The 20,915-nt window shown below is 41.7% G+C and overlaps 2 protein-coding genes across 3 annotated transcripts in view; one reads left to right on the top strand and one right to left on the bottom strand.

The window, feature by feature from the left end:
* ANP32A (acidic nuclear phosphoprotein 32 family member A) overlaps positions 1 to 878 on the bottom strand; it is a 51,254-nt gene extending 50,376 nt beyond the window's left edge. The window contains exon 1 of one of the 2 annotated variants that reach the window (XM_040342231.1): positions 610 to 878. In XM_040342231.1, the coding sequence (XP_040198165.1) occupies positions 610 to 663 (54 nt within the window). In that variant the 5' untranslated portion in view covers positions 664 to 878. The remainder of the gene's footprint in view (positions 1 to 609) is intronic. The other variant, XM_040342232.1, reaches the window with a different exon arrangement.
* Positions 879 to 19,942: 19,064 nt separating this feature from the next.
* NOX5 (NADPH oxidase 5) overlaps positions 19,943 to 20,915 on the top strand; it is a 74,477-nt gene continuing 73,504 nt past the window's right edge. The window contains exon 1 of the mRNA XM_040342230.1: positions 19,943 to 20,085. The gene's annotated coding sequence lies outside the window, so the exon portion shown is untranslated. The remainder of the gene's footprint in view (positions 20,086 to 20,915) is intronic.

Genomic DNA, 20,915 nt, shown 5'->3' with positions numbered 1-20,915 from the left:
ACACACCTGTTCCCTCCCACGTGACCGCCCGTCATCCAATCGGGCTCCGCCCCTCCGCTCTCCTCACAGCCGCGCTGGGCGGGAAAGTGACCATTGTGTCTTCTGTCACACAGCCCGCCGGAGCCGCTCACCGGAGAGCCTCACCGAGTACCGTCTCCTCCCATTGTCCGCCCTCCTGCCCTTCCTAAGGTCACACTTCGGAAACAAAATGGCCCCGGCGGCTGGTCATGTTACCGCGTCTCCTCCGCCATGTTCTGTCAGCGGGGCGGCTGCGTAATCCTCCGGTCCGCCGTGACCGGGCGGCGAAGGATGGCGGGGGGGGGTCTTAAATAAACTCCCCGGGGTGTACCGACACCCGGAGCCCACCCGTGTGTCTCCCGGACCGAGCGGCTGCGGGGGGGACGGGCAGCACGGGAGCGCCGCACCGATCGTTACCGGAGAAGCGATATCGGGCGAAAAAACGCCGCTAGCGCGTGATAAAGTTACAAAACGCTGACCGGGGTCGGTAAATATCGCCCGGGAGGGGGGAACCGTAAACATCACCCACCCGTTACCGTCAGGTGCCCCGTAAACACACACACCGGATCCCCTCCCCCCGGGGGGTCTTACATCGGCCGGCGTCCGGTTCCGGAGCTCCAGGTGGATCCTCTTCTTCATGTCCATCCCGCGATCTTACCCGAATCCGGGTCACTTGCGCTCTCCCGGGCTCCTCGGCGGCGATCGCTAACCTGCTGGATCCAGGGAAGAGTACAGGCGGGACCGGGGCTCTTTCCTTGACGGACGGCTCGTCTGACCAATCAGGAGGCAGCCTGCGGTGGGCTCAGCCAATGGGCGGCGGCGCCCGGGATCCCTCGTGCTGTGGCGATGGGCAGAGAAGGTGCCCGTGGCGCTAAGAGCCGCTCCGCCACCAGAGGGCGCTGCGGGGTCCGGAGACTGGAGGAGGGGAGATCTGTATTATCTTCTGATGGTCACTTCTCTGTGTGGGGGGGGGGGGGGGGGGGCCATCACAATCCCAGGAACTCTATAACTTTGCAATGACAACTGTTTGGTGGAGTGTCCCTTTAACCACTTAAGGACCGGACCAATATGCTGCTAAATGACCCAAGGGGGTTTTTACAATTCGGCACTGCGTCGCTTTAACAGACAATTGCGCGGTCGTGCGACGTGGCTCCCAAACAAAATTGACGTCCTTTTTTCCCCCACAAATAGAGCTTTCTTTTGGCGGTATTTGATCACCTCTGCGGTTTTTATTTTTTGCGCTATAAACAAAAATAGAGCGACAATTTTGAAAAAAATTCAATATTTTTTACTTTTTGCTACAATAAATATCCCCAAAAAACATATATAAAAAACGTTTTTTTCCTCAGTTTAGGCCGATACGTATTCTTCTACATATTTTTGGTAAAAAAAATCGCAATAAGCGTTTATCGATTGGTTTGCGCAAAATTTATAGCGTTTACAAAATAAAGGATAGTTTTTTTTTTTTTTCTACTAATGGCGGCGATCAGCGATTTTTTTCGTGACTGCGACATTATGGCGGACACTTCGGACAATTTTGACACATTTTTGGGACCATTGACATTTTCACAGCGAAAAACGCATTTAAATTGCACTGATTACTGTGAAAATGACAGTTGCAGTTTGGGAGTTAACCACAGGGGGCGCTGAAGGAGTTAGGGTTCACCTAGTGTGTGTTTACAACTGTAGGGGGGTGTGGCTGTAGGACTGACGTCATCGATCGCGTCTCCCTTATATAAGGGATCACATGATCGATGCGCCGCCACAGTGAAGCACGGGGAAGCTGTGTTTACACACAGATCTCCCCGTTCTTCAGCTCCATGGAGTGATCGCGACGGAGCGGCTAGAAACGAATAGCCGCGCCGTCGTCCCGGATCGTTCCCCGCGGGAATCCGACCACCGCATGAAGTGGGGGGGGGGGTCCCGATCGGACCCACGTCTAGGCAGGGACTTACAGGTACGCCAATCTGCCTGTCCGTGCCATTCTGCCGACGTAAATGTACATGCGGCGGTCGGGAAGGGGTTAAATACCACCTACCTGAGATTTTTTTTTTTTAGCAGTGTTAGGCCCCTTTCAGACGGACGGCTGTTTTGCCGCAGTTAAAAGCACTACAAATGTTTTGTGAAATTCAAGGCTCCAGGCACTGCGATTAGCTGCATTTGCACATTGTGATTACATGCGTTTACGTGCGTTTAGCTGCGGTATTCATTTCCATAGCAACCCTTTTTATTTTTTTTGTTTGGGTCCCGGGGGGGGGGGGCGGGGGAGGGGTCTGTTTAGACCTCTAATATTTCACCAAAGACCCCAATGAGGCTCCTAAAAAGTCGTAAAAAGAACAAATAGTGGTTATAAAAAAAAAATCATTGCAGCCTCATCAGTGTCCATCAATGCAGCTTCATCCATGTCAATAAATGCAGCCTCATCAGTGCAGCCTCACAAGTGCCCATCAGTGCTGCCTCATTAGTGCCAATTAATGCAGCCTCATCGGTACCCATCAGTAAAGCCTCATCAGTGCCCATCAGTAAAACAAATTGTAAAAGGTAATGAGAAAATAATAAATAAACTCCTAAAACGAATCTCTGTCTTACTGATGCCCATCAATGCAGCTTCATCCATGTCAATAAATGCAGCCTCATTAGTGCCCATCACTACAGCCTTATCAGTGTCCATAAATGCAGCTTCATTAGGGCCCATCACTACAGCCTCATCAGTACCGATTAGTGCAGCCTCATCAGTGTCCATCAATGCAGCTTCATCCATGTCAATAAATGCAGCCTCATCAGTGTCCATAAATGCAGCTTCATCAGGGCCTATCACTACAGCCTCATCAGTGTCCATAAATGCAGCCTCATTAGTGCCCATCACTACAGCCTCATCAGTGTCCATAAATGCAGCCTCATTAGTGCCCATCACTACAGCCTCATCAGTGTCCATAAATGCAGCCTCATTAGTGCCCATCACTACAGCCTCATCAGTGTCCATAAATGCAGCCTCATTAGTGCCCATCACTACAGCCTCATCAGTGTCCATAAATGCAGCCTCATTAGTGCCCATCACTACAGCCTCATCAGTGTCCATAAATGCAGCCTCATTAGTGCCCATCACTACAGCCTCATCAGTGTCCATAAATGCAGCCTCATTAGTGCCCATCACTACAGCCTCATCAGTGTCCATAAATGCAGCCTCATTAGTGCCCATCACTACAGCCTCATCAGTGTCCATAAATGCAGCCTCATTAGTGCCCATCACTACAGCCTCATCAGTGTCCATAAATGCAGCCTCATTAGTGCCCATCACTACAGCCTCATCAGTGTCCATAAATGCAGCCTCATTAGTGCCCATCACTACAGCCTCATCAGTGTCCATAAATGCAGCCTCATTAGTGCCCATCACTAAAGCCTCATCAGTGTCCATCAATGCAGCTTCATCCATGTCAATAAATGCAGCCTCATAAGTGCCCATCAGTGCTGCCTCAGTGCCAATTAGTGCAGCCTCATCGGTGCCCATCAGTAAAGCCTCATCAGTAAAGCAAATTGTAAAAAGTAATGAGAAAATAATAAAAAAAAACTCCTAAAACTAATCTCTGTCTTACTGATGCCCATCAATGCAGCTTCATCCATGTCAATAAATGCAGCCTCATAAGTGCCCAACAGTGATGCCTCATTAGTGCCCATCACTACAGCCTTATCAGTCTCCATAAATGCAGCCTCATCAGTACCGATTAGTGCAGCCTCATAAGTGTCCATAAATGCAGCCTCATAAGTGCCCATCAATTCAGCCTCATCAGTGTCCATCAATGCAGCTTCATCCATGTCTATAAATGCAGCCTCATCAGTGCAGCCTCATACGTGTCCATCAGTGCCAATTAATGCAGCCTCATCAGTGCCCATCAAAGCAGCCTCATTAGTGTCCATCAGTGAAGCCTCATCGGTGCCCAATAATGCACTAGGGGGCGCACGCGAGCCACCATGTCGCTCGGGAGCCGGTGCGCGATGTCCCCCGGGTAACCCGCGATTGCCGGATAACAGAGCAGAACCGTGGACCTGACCTGGGGTGTAAACACACAGAACCACTTCCTGTCAGGTGAGAGGAGATCGATGGTGTGTTCCCAGTACAGAGGAACACCGATCAGTCTCCTCCCCTTGTGAGTCCCCTCCCCCCTACATTTAGAATCACTCCCTAGGTAACACAATTAACCCCTTGATCGCCCCCTAGTGGTTAACCCCCTTCCCTGCCAGTGACATTTACACAGTAAAATCAGCGCATTTCTATAGCGCCGATCGCTGTATAAATGTGAATGCCCTCCAAAAATTCGTCAAGAGTGTCCGATGTGTCCGCCGCAATGTCGCAGTCACGATAAAAAAATCGCAGATCGCCGCCATTACTAGTAAAAAAATAATAAAAATGCCATAAAACGATCCCCTGTTTTTTTAGATGTTATAACTTTTGCGCAAACCAATCGATAAACGCTTATTGCGATTTTTTTTTTTTACCAAAAATAAGTAGAAGAATACGTATCGGCCTAAACTGAGGAAAAAAATACATATATATATTTAAATTGGGATTTTTATTATAGCAAAAAGTAAAAAAAATAAGGGTCTAGATTCAGGTAGGGGCGCACATTGTTACGGCGGCGCAGCGTATCGTATTTACGCTACGCCGCCGTAAGTCAGAGAGGCAAGTGCCGTATTCACAAAGCACTTGCCTCCTAAGTTACGGCGGCGTAGCGTAAATGGGGCCGGCGTAAGCGCGCGTATTTCAAATGAGGATGAGGGGGGCGTGTTTTATGTTAATTCTTGGTGACCCGACGTGATTGACGTTTTTCCCGAACGGCGCGTGCGCCATCCCTGGAATTTCCCATTGTGCATTGCTCCAAAGTACGCCGCAAGGACGTCATTGGTTTCGACGTGAACGTAAATTACGTCCAGCCCTATTCGCGAACGACTTGCGCAAATGACGTAAAAAATTCAACACAGGAACGACGTCCATACTTAACATTTTCTCCGCCTCATAATAGCAGGAGCAACCTAACGCCGAAAAAACCTAATGTAAACGACGTAAAAAAATAGCGCCGGGCGTACGTAAATTTGTGAATCGGCGTATCTAGGTCATTTGCATTTTCTACGCCGAAAACGACGGAAGCGCCACCTAGCGGCCAGCGTAAATATGCACCCTAATATACGACGGCGTAAGAGACTTACGCCAGTCGCATATTAGGCTAATGTTGGCGTATCTTACTTTCTAAATACAGAAAGAAGATACGCCGGCGCAGCTTTGAATTTACGCGGCGTATCTATGGATACGCCGGCGTAAATCAATGCTGAATCTAGCCCAAGGTGTTTTTTTCAAACTTGTTGTTCTTCTGTTTATAGCGCAACAAAATAAAAACCGCAGAGGTGATCAAATACCACCAAAAGAAAGCTCTATTCATTTGGCTACAGTGTTGCATGACCGCGCAATTGTCATTCAAAGTGCGACAGCGCTGAAAACTAAAAATTGGCCTGGGCAAGGAAGGGGGTGAAAATGCCCGGTATTGAAGTGGTTAAAGTCCATAAACCAGAGACGTTGGGTTCACATTACAGCTTGTCTCTTAGAGCCCTTTCACAATGGCGGCGTCGGCGGTAAAGCGGCGCTAGTTTTAATGGCGCTTTTCCGTCGTTTTAGAGGCGCTTTTTTTGGGCCACTAGCGAGGGTTAAAAGCGCCGCTGCTGAGGCGCTTTGGGCGGTGCTGCCCATTCATTTCGTTGGGCAGGGACGCATTAAGAGCGGTGTACACACGGCTCCTAAAGCGCCTTAACTGGTTGCCGACCAGCCGCCGTCGTTTTACGGTGGCAGGTTGGCTCCCCTGCGCGAGAGCACGTCGGATCTCGCGTCGATGGGCGCGATCGCCGCTGGGCACACGCGATCGCTCGTTACTGAGCGAGAACCGGGAGCTGTGTGTGTAAACACACAGCTCCCGGTCCTGTCAGGGAGAGATATGCTGATCTTCTGTTCATACAATGTATGAACAGCGATCTGTCATTTCCCCTAGTGAGGCCACCCCCCCTACAGTTAGAACATACTAAACCCCTTCCCCGCCCCCCTAGTGTTAACCCCTTCACTGCCAATGGCATTTTTATAGTAATCCAATGCATTTTTATAGCACTGATCGCTATAAAAATGCCAATGGTCCCAAAATGTGTCCGAAGTGTCCGCCATAATGTCGCAGTATCGAAAAAAATTGCTGATCGCCGCCATTACTAGTAAAAAAAATTATTAATAAAAATGCCATAAAACGACCCCCTATTTTGTAAACGCTATGGGCCAGATCCACAAAGCGTTTACGCTGACGTATCTATTGACACGCCGCGTAACTTCTAGGTTGCTCCGGCGTATGTTTGTTTTGTATCCACAAAACAAGATACGCCTGAAGCTGGGCTAGATCCGACTGGCGTACGTCTTAGTACGCCGTCGGATCTAAGGTGCATATTTACGCTGGCCGCTAGGTGGCGTTTCCGTCGATTTCCGCGTCGAGTATGCAAATTAGCTAGATACGCGAATCCACAAACGTACGTCCGGCCGGCGCATTTTTTTACGTCGTTTCCGTAAGGCTTTTTTCGGCGTAAAGTTACCCCTGCTATATGAGGCGTACTCAATGTTAAGTATGGACGTCGTTCCCGCATCGAATTTGGAAAATTTTACGTCATTTGCGTAAGTCGTTCGCGAATAGGGCTTTGCGTAGAATTACGTTCACGTCGAAAGTATTGTCTTGTTGCGGGTTAATTTGGAGCATGCGCACTGGGATACCCCCCACGGACCGTTAAAAAAAAACGTCATTTACGTCGGGTCAAGACGTATTAACATAAAACACGCCCCCATCTCATCCATTTGAATTGCGTGCCCTTACGCCGACACAGTTACACTACGCCGCCGTAAATTACGGCGCAATTACTTTCAGGATAAGGAAAATACTCTATAAGTTACAGCGGCGTAGTGTATCAGAGATACGCTATGCTGGACGGAACAAAAGCGCCACGCTACGTGGATCTGGCCCTATAACTTTTGCGCAAACCAATCAATAAACGCATATTGCGTTGTTTGTTTTTTTCGAAAAATATGTAGAAGAATACGTATCGGCCTAAACTGAGGAAAAATTATTTTTTTTATATATTTTTGGGGGATATTTATTATAGCAAAAAGTAAAAAATATTGATTTATTTTTCAAAATTGTCGCTCTATTTTTGTTTATAGCGCAAAAAATAAAAACCGCAGAGGTGATCAAATACCACCAAAAGAAAGCTCTATTTGTGGGGAAAAAAAGGACGCCAATTTTGTTTGGGAGCCACGTCGCACGACCACGCAATTGTCAGTTAAAGCGACGCAGTGCTGCCGAATCGTAAAAAGGTGCTCTGGTCTTTGACCAGCAATATGGTCCGGGGGGGTCCAGTGGTTTAAAGATGCTGCTTGCAGGACTTTTTTTTACATCCTACCAGCGCAGCGCCCCCAGTGTGAAAGCACTCGGGTTTTCACACTGGGATTGCAGATGAGGCTTTTTACAGGCGCGGTTTTTAAGCGCTAAAGCGCCTGAAAAAAAAGACACTCCAGTGTGAAAGGGGTCTTATCGGCTCGTCTTCTTTCAGCTGTCAGTTTATAAAAAAAAGTTTGGTGCAACCTCCATCCGTGCAATATACAGTGGTGATCAGTGGCGGTTCGTCCATAGAGGGCGCATGTCCGGCCATCTGAATAACGGCAGCTGGTTGGCTGTACGGCTCTGATAGGCTTTTCCGAGTACAGCCCTCGGGTCCCGGAAGCTTATACAAGGAACGCACTAGGGATGCGCTCCTTGGATAAGACTGACAGGCGTCTCAGCCAATCGGGTTCACCGGTTCTGGTAACCTGATTGGCTGAAGCGTCATCGAGGGCGGGAGAAGACATCGAGGGACGGTGGAAGCAGGATGGCTGACCCCAAAAAGGTAAGTGTCGGGCTGAAATGGGGAGGGGGCATTTTACAGGGCACAGTGGCAGAATTTAACAGGGCACAGTGGCGAGTACAATTGATGGGCACAGCGGCGAGTACAATTGATGGGCACAGTGGTGACAGCAATTGATGGGCACGGTGGTGACAACAATTCATGGGCACAGTGGTGACAACAATTCATGGGCACAATGGTGACAACAATTCATGGGAACAGTGGTGACAGCAATTCATGGGCACAATGGTGACAACAATTGATGGGCACAGTGGTGACAACAATTCATGGGCACAGTGGTGACAACAATTGATGGGCACAGTGGGGACAACAATTCATGGGCACAGTGGTGACAACAATTGATGGGCACAATGGTGACAACAATTGATGAGCACAATGGTGACAACAATTGATGGACACAGTGTTAACGTTTGATGGCATGGCACAGTGGCTGCATTTGGCATGGCACAGTGGTGACAACAATTGATGGGCACAGTGGTGACAATTGATGGGCACAGTGGTGACAATTGATGGGCACAGTGGTGACAATTGATAGCACAGTGGCTGCGTGTAATGGCATGGCACAGTGGTGACAGTTGATTGGCACAGTGGCTGCGTTTGATGGCATGGCACAGTGGCGACAATTGATGGCATGGCACAGTGGCTGCAATTGATGGGCACAGTAGCTGTGTATGATGGGCACAGTGGCTGCCTTTGATGGGCACAGTGACTGCAATTGATGGGCACAGTAGCTGTGTATGATGGGCACAGTGAGGCTGCAATTGTTGTTTTTTTTTTTTTGTTTGTTTGTTTGCGCCCCCCCCAAAAATTTGGAGCACCAGCCGCCACTGGTGGTGATGTCATCTTCATCTAGCGGCTGGCGTTCAATGTTATCCCTCCAGAGCACGCGCACAAGAAACCTCCAGAAACCTGCAAGAGGGAACTTGAGGTTTCCACTGCCTGGGGTTCTACCATAACATTTGCATTGGATGGTGTATTGTGCTTTATAATAACAAAATATCAAATACATGTAGAGGTAAAATGTAACACTATAAAAGATGAATGTAACAAATGTGATATTTACTCAGTTTCACCATCTAGTGGCAGAACTGATATAGTGCAGCTTGCTACAATGTACGTACTCTTAAACAAAACTCTTTCTAAAAAAGATATACCGTAAATTTTCCAATAGATACAAACAAGTACCATACATGGAGATATGCGTGAAAATCCAAACGGGGTCGTAAAAAAAACAACAACATTTAACCACTTAAAGCAGGGGGGTTCACCCAAAAAATTAATTTTTAACATTACATTCAGCCGAGTTGTCCTAATGACAATCGGCTGTTTTATTTTTATTTTTTATGTACATACCGTGGGGCAGATCCACAAAGGAAGTACGCCGGCGTATCTAGTGATACGCCGGCGTACTTTCAAATTTCCCGCGTCGTATCTTTGGTTTGAATCCTCAAAACAAGATACGACGGCATCTGTGTTATATCCGACAGGCGTACGTCTTCGTACGCCGTCGGATCTTAGGTGCAATTCTTCGGTGTCCGCTGGGTGGCGTTCCCGTCGTAATCCGCGTAGAGTATGCAAATGAGCTATTTCCGACGATCCACGAACGTACGAGCGGGCGTCGCATTCTTTTACGTCGTTTCCGTTGGCTTTTTTCGGCGTATAGTTAAAGCTGCTATTTGGTGGCGTACGCAATGTTAAGTATGGCCGTCGTTCCCGCATCGAATTTGAATTTTTTTTTTTATTTTGTTTGCGTAAGTCGTCCGTGAATCGGGCTGGACGTAATTTACGTCCACGTCAAAACAATGACGTCCTTGCGACGTCATTTAGCGCAATGCACGGCGGGAAATTTAGGGACGGCACATGCGCAGTTCGTTTGGCGCGGAGACACGCTTCATTTAAATGAAACACGCCCCCTACTCGCCGATTTTAATTACGCTCCGTTACGCCGCAAGAGATACACTACGCCGCCGTAACTTACGGCGCAAATTATTTCTGGATTCAAACCAAAGCCGGGTAAGTTACGACGGCGTAGCGTATCTCAGATACGCTGCGCGGGTGCAGATCTATGTGGATCTGCCCCCGTATTTTCACCGCCGCTTCCGGGTATGTCTTCTGCGGTACTGGGCGTTCCTATCTGATTGACAGGCTTCCGACCGTCGCATACTGCGCGTCACGAGTTGACGAAAGAAGCCGAACGTCGGTGCGCAGGCGCCGTATAGAGCCGCACCGACGTCTGGCTTCTTTCGGCAACTCGTGATGCGCTGTATGCAATGGTCGGAAGCCTGTCAATCAGATAGGAACGCCCAGAAGACATACCCGAAAGCGGTGGTGAAAATACGGTATGTACGGGAAAAAAAAAAACAGCCGATTCTCATTAGGATAACTCGGCTGAATGTAATGTTAAAAATTTATTTTTGGGTGAACCCCCGCTTTAAGCACCTTGGGTGTTTTTCAGATTTGGTGTTTACAAGACTAAAACAGTTTTTTTTTGCTAGAAAATTACTTAAAACCCTCAAACATTATATATATATTTTTTCTAACACCCTAGAGAATAAAATGGCGGTCATTGCAATACTTTTTGTCACACCGTATTTGCGCAGCGGTCTTACAAGCGCACTTTTTTTAGAAAAAAATTACTTTTTTGAATTAAAAAATAAGACAACAATAAATTTGGCCCAATTTTTTTATATATTGTGAAAGATAATGTTACCCAACATGTCACGCTTAAAAATTGCGCCCGCTCGTGGCATGGCGTCAAACTTTTACCCTTAAAAATCTCGATAGGCGACGTTTAAAAAATTCTATAGCGCCTGCAAAGCGCCCCTGTGTGAAAGGGGTCTAAATGCCGTCTAGATAGAATGACAGACTTTTAGTGATCACATTCTAACACAATAATGTAACAAAATTTAGTTAAACACATTGTATAATAGGTGGCCTATCCTTGGAGGTTGGAGGAGGGGAAGGGGGGAGAGGTCACCTGGGGGGGGGGCCCCCTATGAGTGGTACGTGTGTGGTTATCGGAGCCCCGAACCCTTGCACCCCCATTATACAGGTGAGGTATCATCATATGCGTTAGAGCGAGAGCAATAATTCTAGCACCAGGCCTCCTCTGTAACTCTAAATAGGTAACCTGTAAAAAAAATTCAAAGCCTCTACTGTGGAGATTTTTAAAGCGGGGGTTCACCCTTAGAGGGCACTTTTTCCCCTTAGATGGGTGCTCGTTATTACTAGGGGAATCGGCTATTTATTTTAAAATATGAGCATTACTTACCTGTTTACGAGACGCATCCTCTCCGTCGCTTCCGGGTATGGGCTTCGGGAATGGGCGTTCCTTCTTGATTGACAGGTTTCCGAGAGGCTTCCGACGGTCGCATCCATCGCGTCACGATTTTCCGAAAGAAGCCGAACATCGGTGCGCAGGCGCAGTATAGAGCCGCACCGACGTTCGGCTTCTTTCGGCTACTAGTGACGCGATGGATGCGACCGTCGGAAGCCTCTCGGAAGAATGTCAATCAAGAAGGAACGCCCGCTCCCGAAGACCCATACCCGGAAGCGACGGAGACGATTCATCTCGAAAACGGGTAAGTACGGATCATATTTTAATACAAATAGCCGATTCCCCTAGACCGAACGAGCAGGAAGCTAAGGGGAGATTTTTTTATTTTTTTTAAATGGGTGAACTCCCGCTTTAAGTACAGTCGTTTGTCTGCATTCCACGAGCGTGCATCATTTTAAAGCGTGACGTGTTTGGTATCTGTTTACTCGGCGTAACGTCATCTTTCACATTATACAAAAAACTGGGCTAACTTTAGTGTTTTTTTTTTTATTAACTACTTGCCGACCAGCCGCGGCGGCAGGTCGGCTCCCCTGCGCGAGAGCCCGTAGCTACACGTCACTCCCTGAAGCGGCCACTAGGGGTGCGATCACCGCCGGGCACCCGCGATCGCTCGTTACAGAGCGAGGAGCGGGAGCTGTGTGTGTAAACACACAGCTCCCGGTCCTGTCAGGGGAGAAATGCCTGACTGTCAATGTATGAACAGCGATCTGTCATTTCCCCTAGTGAGGCCACCCCCCCTACAGTTAGAACACACCCAGGGAACATACTCAACCCCTTCCCCGCCCCCTAGTGTTAACCCCTTCCCTGCCAGTGGCATTTTTATAGTAATCAATGCACTGATCGCTATAAAAATGCCAATGGTCCCAAAAATGTGTCAAAAGTGTCCGAAGTGTCCGCCATAATGTCGCAGTACCGATAAAAATCGCTGATCGCCGCCATTACTAGTAAAAAAAAAATATTACTAAAAATGACATAAAACTACCCCCTATTTTGTAAACGCTATAACTTTTGCGCAAACCAATGAATAAACGCTTATTGCAATTGTTTTAACGAAAAATAGGTAGAAGAATACGTATCGGCCTAAACTGAGGAAAAAAAAGTTTTTTTTATATATTTTTGGGGGATATTTATTATAGCAAAAAGTAAAAAATATTAATTTTTTTCAAAATTGTCGCTTTATTTTTGTTTATAGCGCAAAAACTAAAAACCGCAGAGGTGATCAAATACCACCAAAAGAAAGCTCTATTTGTGGGGAAAAAGGACGTCAATTTTGTTTGGGGGCCACATCGCACGACTGCGCAATTGTCAGTTAAAACGACGCAGCGCCGAATCGCAAAAAAGTTCTTCTGGTCAAGAAGGGGGTAAATTCTTCCGGGGCTGAAGTGGTTAAACTTGTAAACAAAAAGTTCCAGAAAAGGTCTGGTCAGCAAGTGGTTAATATGCCCAGCAGATTGTTGCATTGTGGTGTAGTGCGTTCCAGAATGCTGCGCTGGGTAAAGATGGAGCCTTGATATCATGATAGAATAGATGGTCAGAGACTGCAGACATGATACAAGAGATGATCAGAGACTGCAGACATGATACAAGAGAGAGTCAGAGACTGGAGACATGATACAAGAGATGATCAGAGACTGCAGATATGATACAAGAGCTGGTCAGAGACTACAGACATGATACAAGAGAGAGTCAGAGACTACAGACATGATACAAGAGAGAGTCAGAGACTGAAGACATGATACAAGAGATGATCAGAGACTGCAGACATGATACAAGAGATGATCAGAGACTACAGACATGATACAAGAGATGATCAGAGACTGCAGACATGATACAAGAGATGATCAGAGACTGCAGACATGATACAAGAGAGAGTCAGAGACTGAAGACATGATACAAGAGAGAGTCAGAGACTGAAGACATGATACAAGAGAGAGTCAGAGACTGAAGACATGATACAAGAGATGATCAGAGACTGAAGACATGATACAAGAGATGATCAGAGACTGAAGACATGATACAAGAGATGATCAGAGACTGAAGACATGATACAAGAGATGGTCAGAGACTGAAGACATGATACAACAGATGATCAGAGACTGCAGACATGATGCAAGAGAGAGTCAGACACTGCAGACATGATACAAGAGATGATCAGAGACTGCAGACATGATAAAAGAGATGGTCAGAGGCTGCAGATATGATAAAAGAGATGATCAGAGACTGCAGACATGATACAAGAGATGATCAGAGACTGCAGACATGATAGAAGAGATGGTCAGAGACTGCGGACAATGGATATTATCTCATCTATGTATTGGGCGGCTCTACTCTTCTCTGCAGCCCAGTGCATTGTGGTGTGATTGTGTTTTTAGTGTACTCCTCCATAGCTTCAGGTTAGCTTTCATGATTGAGCTTCTGATTGTTATTTGTTGGATTGTTTTTTAATATTTTTGTTAATTTTATTGCTTTTCAATTTTATTTGCTTAGTTCAGAATTTGGAAATGTTTTATGAAATCTTACCTCCCACTGGGGATCTGAATCTGATCTCTGTCCTTTGTCGTTCTTTTTGTTCCTCTTTCACAGCTGATTATTCTTTTACTCCTGAAGAGCGTTCTATACATTGTATTTCTATACATTGTTGTTCTATACATTGTAGTTCTATACATTGTAGTTCTGTACATTGTAGTTCTGTACATTGTATTTCTATACATTGTTGTTCTATACATTGTATTTTTATACATTGTACTTCTATACATTGTAGTTCTATACCTTGTAGTTATATACATTGTATTTCTATACAGTGTAGTTCTATACATTGTAGTTCTATACATTGTACTTCTATACATTGTAGTTCTATACATTGTATTTCTATACCTTGTAGTTCTATACATTGTAGTTCTATACATTGTATTTCTATACCTTGTAGTTCTATACATTGTAGTTCTATACCTTGTAGTTCTATACCTTGTAGTTCTTTACATTGTAGTTCTATACATTGTAGTTCTATACCTTGTAGTTCTATACATTGTAGTTCTATACATTGTAGTTCTGTACCTTGTAGTTCTATACATTGTATTTCTATACATTGTAGTTCTATACATTGTAGTTCTGTACATTGTAGTTCTATACCTTGTAGTTCTATACATTGTAGTTCTATACCTTGTATTTCTATACATTGTAGTTCTATACCTTGTAGTTCTATACATTGTAGTTCTATACATTGTAGTTCTATACATTGTAGTTCTATACCTTGTAGTTCTATACATTGTTGTTCTATACATTGTATTTTTATACATTGTACTTCTATACATTGTAGTTCTATACCTTGTAGTTCTATACATTGTATTTCTATACAGTGTAGTTCTATACATTGTAGTTCTATACATTGTACTTCTATACATTGTAGTTCTATACATTGTATTTCTATACCTTGTAGTTCTATACATTGTAGTTCTATACCTTGTAGTTCTATACCTTGTAGTTCTATACATTGTTGTTCTATACATTGTAGTTCTATACCTTGTAGTTCTATACATTGTAGTTCTATACATTGTAGTTCTGTACCTTGTAGTTCTATACATTGTATTTCTATACATTGTAGTTCTATACATTGTAGTTCTGTACATTGTAGTTCTATACCTTGTAGTTCTATACATTGTAGTTCTATACATTGTAGTTCTGTACCTTGTAGTTCTATACATTGTTGTTCTATACATTGTACTTCTATACCTTGTAGTTCTATACATTGTAGTTCTGTACATTGTAGTTCTATACCTTGTAGTTCTATACATTGTAGTTCTATACATTGTTGTTCTATACATTGTACTTCTATACCTTGTAGTTCTATACATTGTAGTTCTGTACATTGTAGTTCTATACATTGTAGTTCTATACCTTGTAGTTCTATACATTGTAGTTCTATACATTGTACTTCTATACATTGCTGTTCTGTACATTGTAGTTCTATACATTGTAGTTCTATACATTGTAGTTCTATACCTTGTAGTTCTGTACATTGTAGTTCTGTACATTGTAGTTCTATACATTGTAGTTCTATACATTGTTGTTCTGTACATTGTAGTTCTGTACATTGTAGTTCTATACCTTGTAGTTCTATACATTGTAGTTCTATACATTGTTGTTCTATACATTGTAGTTCTGTACATTGTAGTTCTGTACATTGTATTTCTATACCTTGTAGTTCTATACCTTGTAGTTCTGTACATTGTAGTTCTATACCTTGTAGTTCTATACATTGTAGTTCTGTACATTGTAGTTCTATACATTGTATTTCTATACCTTGTAGTTCTGTACATTGTAGTTCTATACCTTGTAGTTCTATACCTTGTAGTTCTATATATTGTAGTTCTGTACCTTGTAGTTCTATACATTGTAGTTCTATACATTGTATTTCTATACATTGTAGTTCTGTACATTGTAGTTCTATACATTGTAGTTCTATACATTGTAGTTCTATACCTTGTAGTTCTATACATTGTAGTTCTATACATTGTATTTCTATACATTGTATTTCTATACCTTGTAGTTCTGTACATTGTAGTTCTGTACATTGTAGTTCTATACATTGTAGTTCTATACCTTGTAGTTCTATACATTGTTGTTCTATACATTGTATTTTTATACATTGTACTTCTATACCTTGTAGTTCTATACATTGTAGTTCTGTACATTGTAGTTCTATACATTGTAGTTCTATACCTTGTAGTTCTATACATTGTAGTTCTATACATTGTACTTCTATACATTGCTGTTCTGTACATTGTAGTTCTATACATTGTAGTTCTATACATTGTAGTTCTATACCTTGTAGTTCTGTACATTGTAGTTCTGTACATTGTAGTTCTATACATTGTAGTTCTATACATTGTTGTTCTGTACATTGTAGTTCTGTACATTGTAGTTCTATACCTTGTAGTTCTATACATTGTAGTTCTATACATTGTTGTTCTATACATTGTAGTTCTGTACATTGTAGTTCTGTACATTGTATTTCTATACCTTGTAGTTCTATACCTTGTAGTTCTGTACATTGTAGTTCTATACCTTGTAGTTCTATACATTGTAGTTCTGTACATTGTAGTTCTATACATTGTATTTCTATACCTTGTAGTTCTGTACATTGTAGTTCTATACCTTGTAGTTCTATACCTTGTAGTTCTATATATTGTAGTTCTGTACCTTGTAGTTCTATACATTGTAGTTCTATACATTGTATTTCTATACATTGTAGTTCTGTACATTGTAGTTCTATACATTGTAGTTCTATACATTGTAGTTCTATACCTTGTAGTTCTATACATTGTAGTTCTATACATTGTATTTCTATACATTGTAGTTCTATACCTTGTAGTTCTATACATTGTAGTTCTATACATTGTAGTTCTATACATTGTAGTTCTATACCTTGTAGTTCTATACATTGTAGTTCTATACATTGTATTTCTATACATTGTAGTTCTATACATTGTAGTTCTGTACCTTGTAGTTCTATACATTGTAGTTCTATACATTGTAGTTCTATACATTGTAGTTCTATACATTGTATTTCTATACATTGTAGTTCTATACATTGTAGTTCTATACCTTGTAGTTCTATACATTGTAGTTCTATACCTTGTAGTTCTATACATTGTAGTTCTGTACATTGTATTTCTATACCTTGTAGTTCTGTACATTGTAGTTCTATACCTTGTAGTTCTATACCTTGTAGTTCTGTACATTGTAGTTCTATACCTTGTAGTTCTATACATTGTAGTTCTGTACATTGTAGTTCTATACCTTGTAGTTCTATACATTGTAGTTCTATACATTGTAGTTCTGTACATTGTAGTTCTATACATTGTAGTTCTATACATTGTAGTTCTATACATTGTATTTCTATACCTTGTAGTTCTATACATTGTAGTTCTATACCTTGTAGTTCTATACATTGTAGTTCTATACATTGTAGTTCTGTACATTGTAGTTCTATACATTGTAGTTCTATACATTGTAGTTCTATACATTGTATTTCTATACATTGTAGTTCTATACGTTGTAGTTCTATACATTGTAGTTCTATACATTGTAGTTCTATACATTGTAGTTCTATACATTGTAGTTCTATACATTGTAGTTCTATACCTTGTAGTTCTATACATTGTATTTCTATACATTGTAGTTCTATACGTTGTAGTTCTATACATTGTAGTTCTATACATTGTAGTTCTATACCTTGTAGTTCTATACATTGTAGTTCTATACATTGTATTTCTATACATTGTAGTTCTATACCTTGTAGTTCTATACATTGTAGTTCTATACATTGTAGTTCTATACATTGTAGTTCTGTACCTTGTAGTTCTATACATTGTAGTTCTATACATTGTATTTCTATACATTGTAGTTCTGTACATTGTAGTTCTATACGTTGTAGTTCTATACCTTGTAGTTCTATACCTTGTAGTTCTATACATTGTAGTTCTATACATTGTATTTCTATACATTGTAGTTCTATACATTGTAGTTCTATACCTTGTAGTTCTATACATTGTAGTTCTATACCTTGTAGTTCTATACATTGTAGTTCTGTACATTGTAGTTCTATACATTGTATTTCTATACCTTGTAGTTCTGTACATTGTAGTTCTATACCTTGTAGTTCTATACCTTGTAGTTCTGTACATTGTAGTTCTATACCTTGTAGTTCTATACATTGTATTTCTATACCTTGTAGTTCTATACATTGTAGTTCTATACCTTGTAGTTCTATACATTGTAGTTCTATACATTGTAGTTCTATACATTGTAGTTCTATACCTTGTAGTTCTATACCTTGTAGTTCTATACATTGTAGTTCTATACCTTGTAGTTCTATACATTGTAGTTCTGTACATTGTAGTTCTATACCTTGTAGTTCTATACATTGTAGTTCTATACCTTGTAGTTCTATACCTTGTAGTTCTATACATTGTAGTTCTATACATTGTAGTTCTATACCTTGTAGTTCTATACATTGTAGTTCTATACCTTGTAGTTCTATACGTTGTAGTTCTGTACATTGTAGTTCTATACCTTGTAGTTCTGTACATTGTAGTTCTATACCTTGTAGTTCTATACATTGTAGTTCTGTACATTGTAGTTCTATACCTTGTAGTTCTATACATTGTAGTTCTATACATTGTAGTTCTGTACATTGTAGTTCTATACATTGTAGTTCTATACATTGTAGTTCTATACCTTGTAGTTCTATACATTGTAGTTCTATACATTGTATTTCTATACATTGTAGTTCTGTACATTGTAGTTCTATACGTTGTAGTTCTATACCTTGTAGTTCTATACCTTGTAGTTCTATACATTGTAGTTCTATACATTGTAGTTCTATACATTGTATTTCTATACATTGTAGTTCTATACATTGTAGTTCTATACCTTGTAGTTCTATACATTGTAGTTCTATACCTTGTAGTTCTATACATTGTAGTTCTGTACATTGTAGTTCTATACATTGTATTTCTATACCTTGTAGTTCTGTACATTGTAGTTCTATACCTTGTAGTTCTATACCTTGTAGTTCTATACCTTGTAATTCTATACCTTGTAGTTCTATACATTGTAGTTCTGTACATTGTAGTTCTATACATTGTAGTTCTGTACATTGTAGTTCTGTACATTGTAGTTCTATACCTTGTAGTTCTATACATTGTAGTTCTATACATTGTAGTTCTATACATTGTAGTTCTATACGTTGTAGTTCTATACATTGTAGTTCTATACATTGTAGTTCTATACATTGTAGTTCTATACATTGTAGTTCTATACATTGTAGTTCTATACCTTGTAGTTCTATACATTGTAGTTCTGTACATTGTAGTTCTATACCTTGTAGTTCTATACATTGTAGTTCTATACATTGTATTTCTATACCTTGTAGTTCTATACCTTGTAGTTCTATACATTGTAGTTCTATACATTGTAGTTCTATACATTGTAGTTCTATACATTGTATTTCTATACATTGTAGTTCTATACATTGTAGTTCTATACCTTGTAGTTCTATACATTGTAGTTCTATACCTTGTAGTTCTATACATTGTAGTTCTGTACATTGTAGTTCTATACCTTGTAGTTCTATACATTGTAGTTCTATACATTGTAGTTCTATACCTTGTAGTTCTATACATTGTAGTTCTATACCTTGTAGTTCTATACCTTGTAGTTCTGTACATTGTAGTTCTATACATTGTAGTTCTATACATTGTAGTTCTATACCTTGTAGTTCTATACATTGTAGTTCTGTACATTGTAGTTCTATACCTTGTAGTTCTATACATTGTAGTTCTATACATTGTAGTTCTATACCTTGTAGTTCTATACATTGTAGTTCTATACCTTGTAGTTCTATACATTGTAGTTCTATATCTTGTAGTTCTATACCTTGTAGTTCTATACATTGTATTTCTATACCTTGTAGTTCTATACCTTGTAGTTCTATACATTGTAGTTCTATACCTTGTAGTTCTATACATTGTAGTTCTGTACATTGTAGTTCTATACCTTGTAGTTCTATACATTGTAGTTCTATACCTTGTAGTTCTATACCTTGTAGTTCTATACCTTGTAGTTCTGTACATTGTAGTTCTATACATTATAGACACTCAAGGCTGTGATTGGACGGTTGTCTCTAATAAAAGATGAATCCAGACACTTCTCAGCATCTACAAGGAAGCAGCTGGACCTGACGGGTCCCGGAGAAGGTAATGATCTCACACTCTGATTATCTGTATTATCCATTGAAGTATTCCTGCATTATCTGCCTTGTACCGCAATATTATACGCTGTGTGTTCGGGGGTTAGTAAATTGTATCTGCTGCATACAAAATATCAAGAGCTGAGAGGATATTTATTTGTATTTAGTATTTATTTATCACAGATATTTATATAGCACCCAATCAGCCATAACATTACGACCACTGCAGTCTCTGACCATCTCTTATATCATGTCTGCAGTCTCTGACCATCTCCTGTTTCATGTCTGCAGTCTCTGACCATCTCTTGTTTCATGTCTGAAGTCTCTGACCATCTCTTGTATCATGTCTGCAGTCTCTGACCATCTCTTATATCATGTCTTCAATCTCTGATCATCTCCTGTATCATGTCTGCAGTCTCTGACCATCTATTGTTTCATGTTTGCGGTCTCTGACCATCTTTTGTATCCTGCCTGTAGTCTCTGACCACCTCTTGTTTCATGTCTGCAATCTCTGACCATCTCTTGTATCATGTCTGCAGTCTCTGTACATCTTTTTGTGCACGTCTGCAGTCTCTGACCATCTCTTGTATCGTGTACATTCTCTGACCATCGCTTGTATCATGTCTGCCGTCTCAGATCATCTCTTGTTTCATGTTTGCAGTCTCTGACCAACTCTTGTGTCATGTCTGCAGTCTGTGACCATCTCTTGTTTCATGTCTGAAGTCTCTGACCATCTCTTGTATCATGTCTGCAGTCTCTGACCATCTCTTATATCATGTCTTCAGTCTCCGATCATCTCCTGTATCACGTCTGCAGTCTCTGACCATCTGTTGTTTC

The sequence above is a fragment of the Rana temporaria genome, chromosome 3 (assembly GCF_905171775.1).
Source record: "Rana temporaria chromosome 3, aRanTem1.1, whole genome shotgun sequence".
In the NCBI taxonomy this organism is placed as follows: domain Eukaryota; kingdom Metazoa; phylum Chordata; class Amphibia; order Anura; family Ranidae; genus Rana; species Rana temporaria.
The sequence above is the reverse complement of the archived record's forward strand: the minus strand, read 5'-3'. Positions and strand labels throughout refer to the sequence as shown.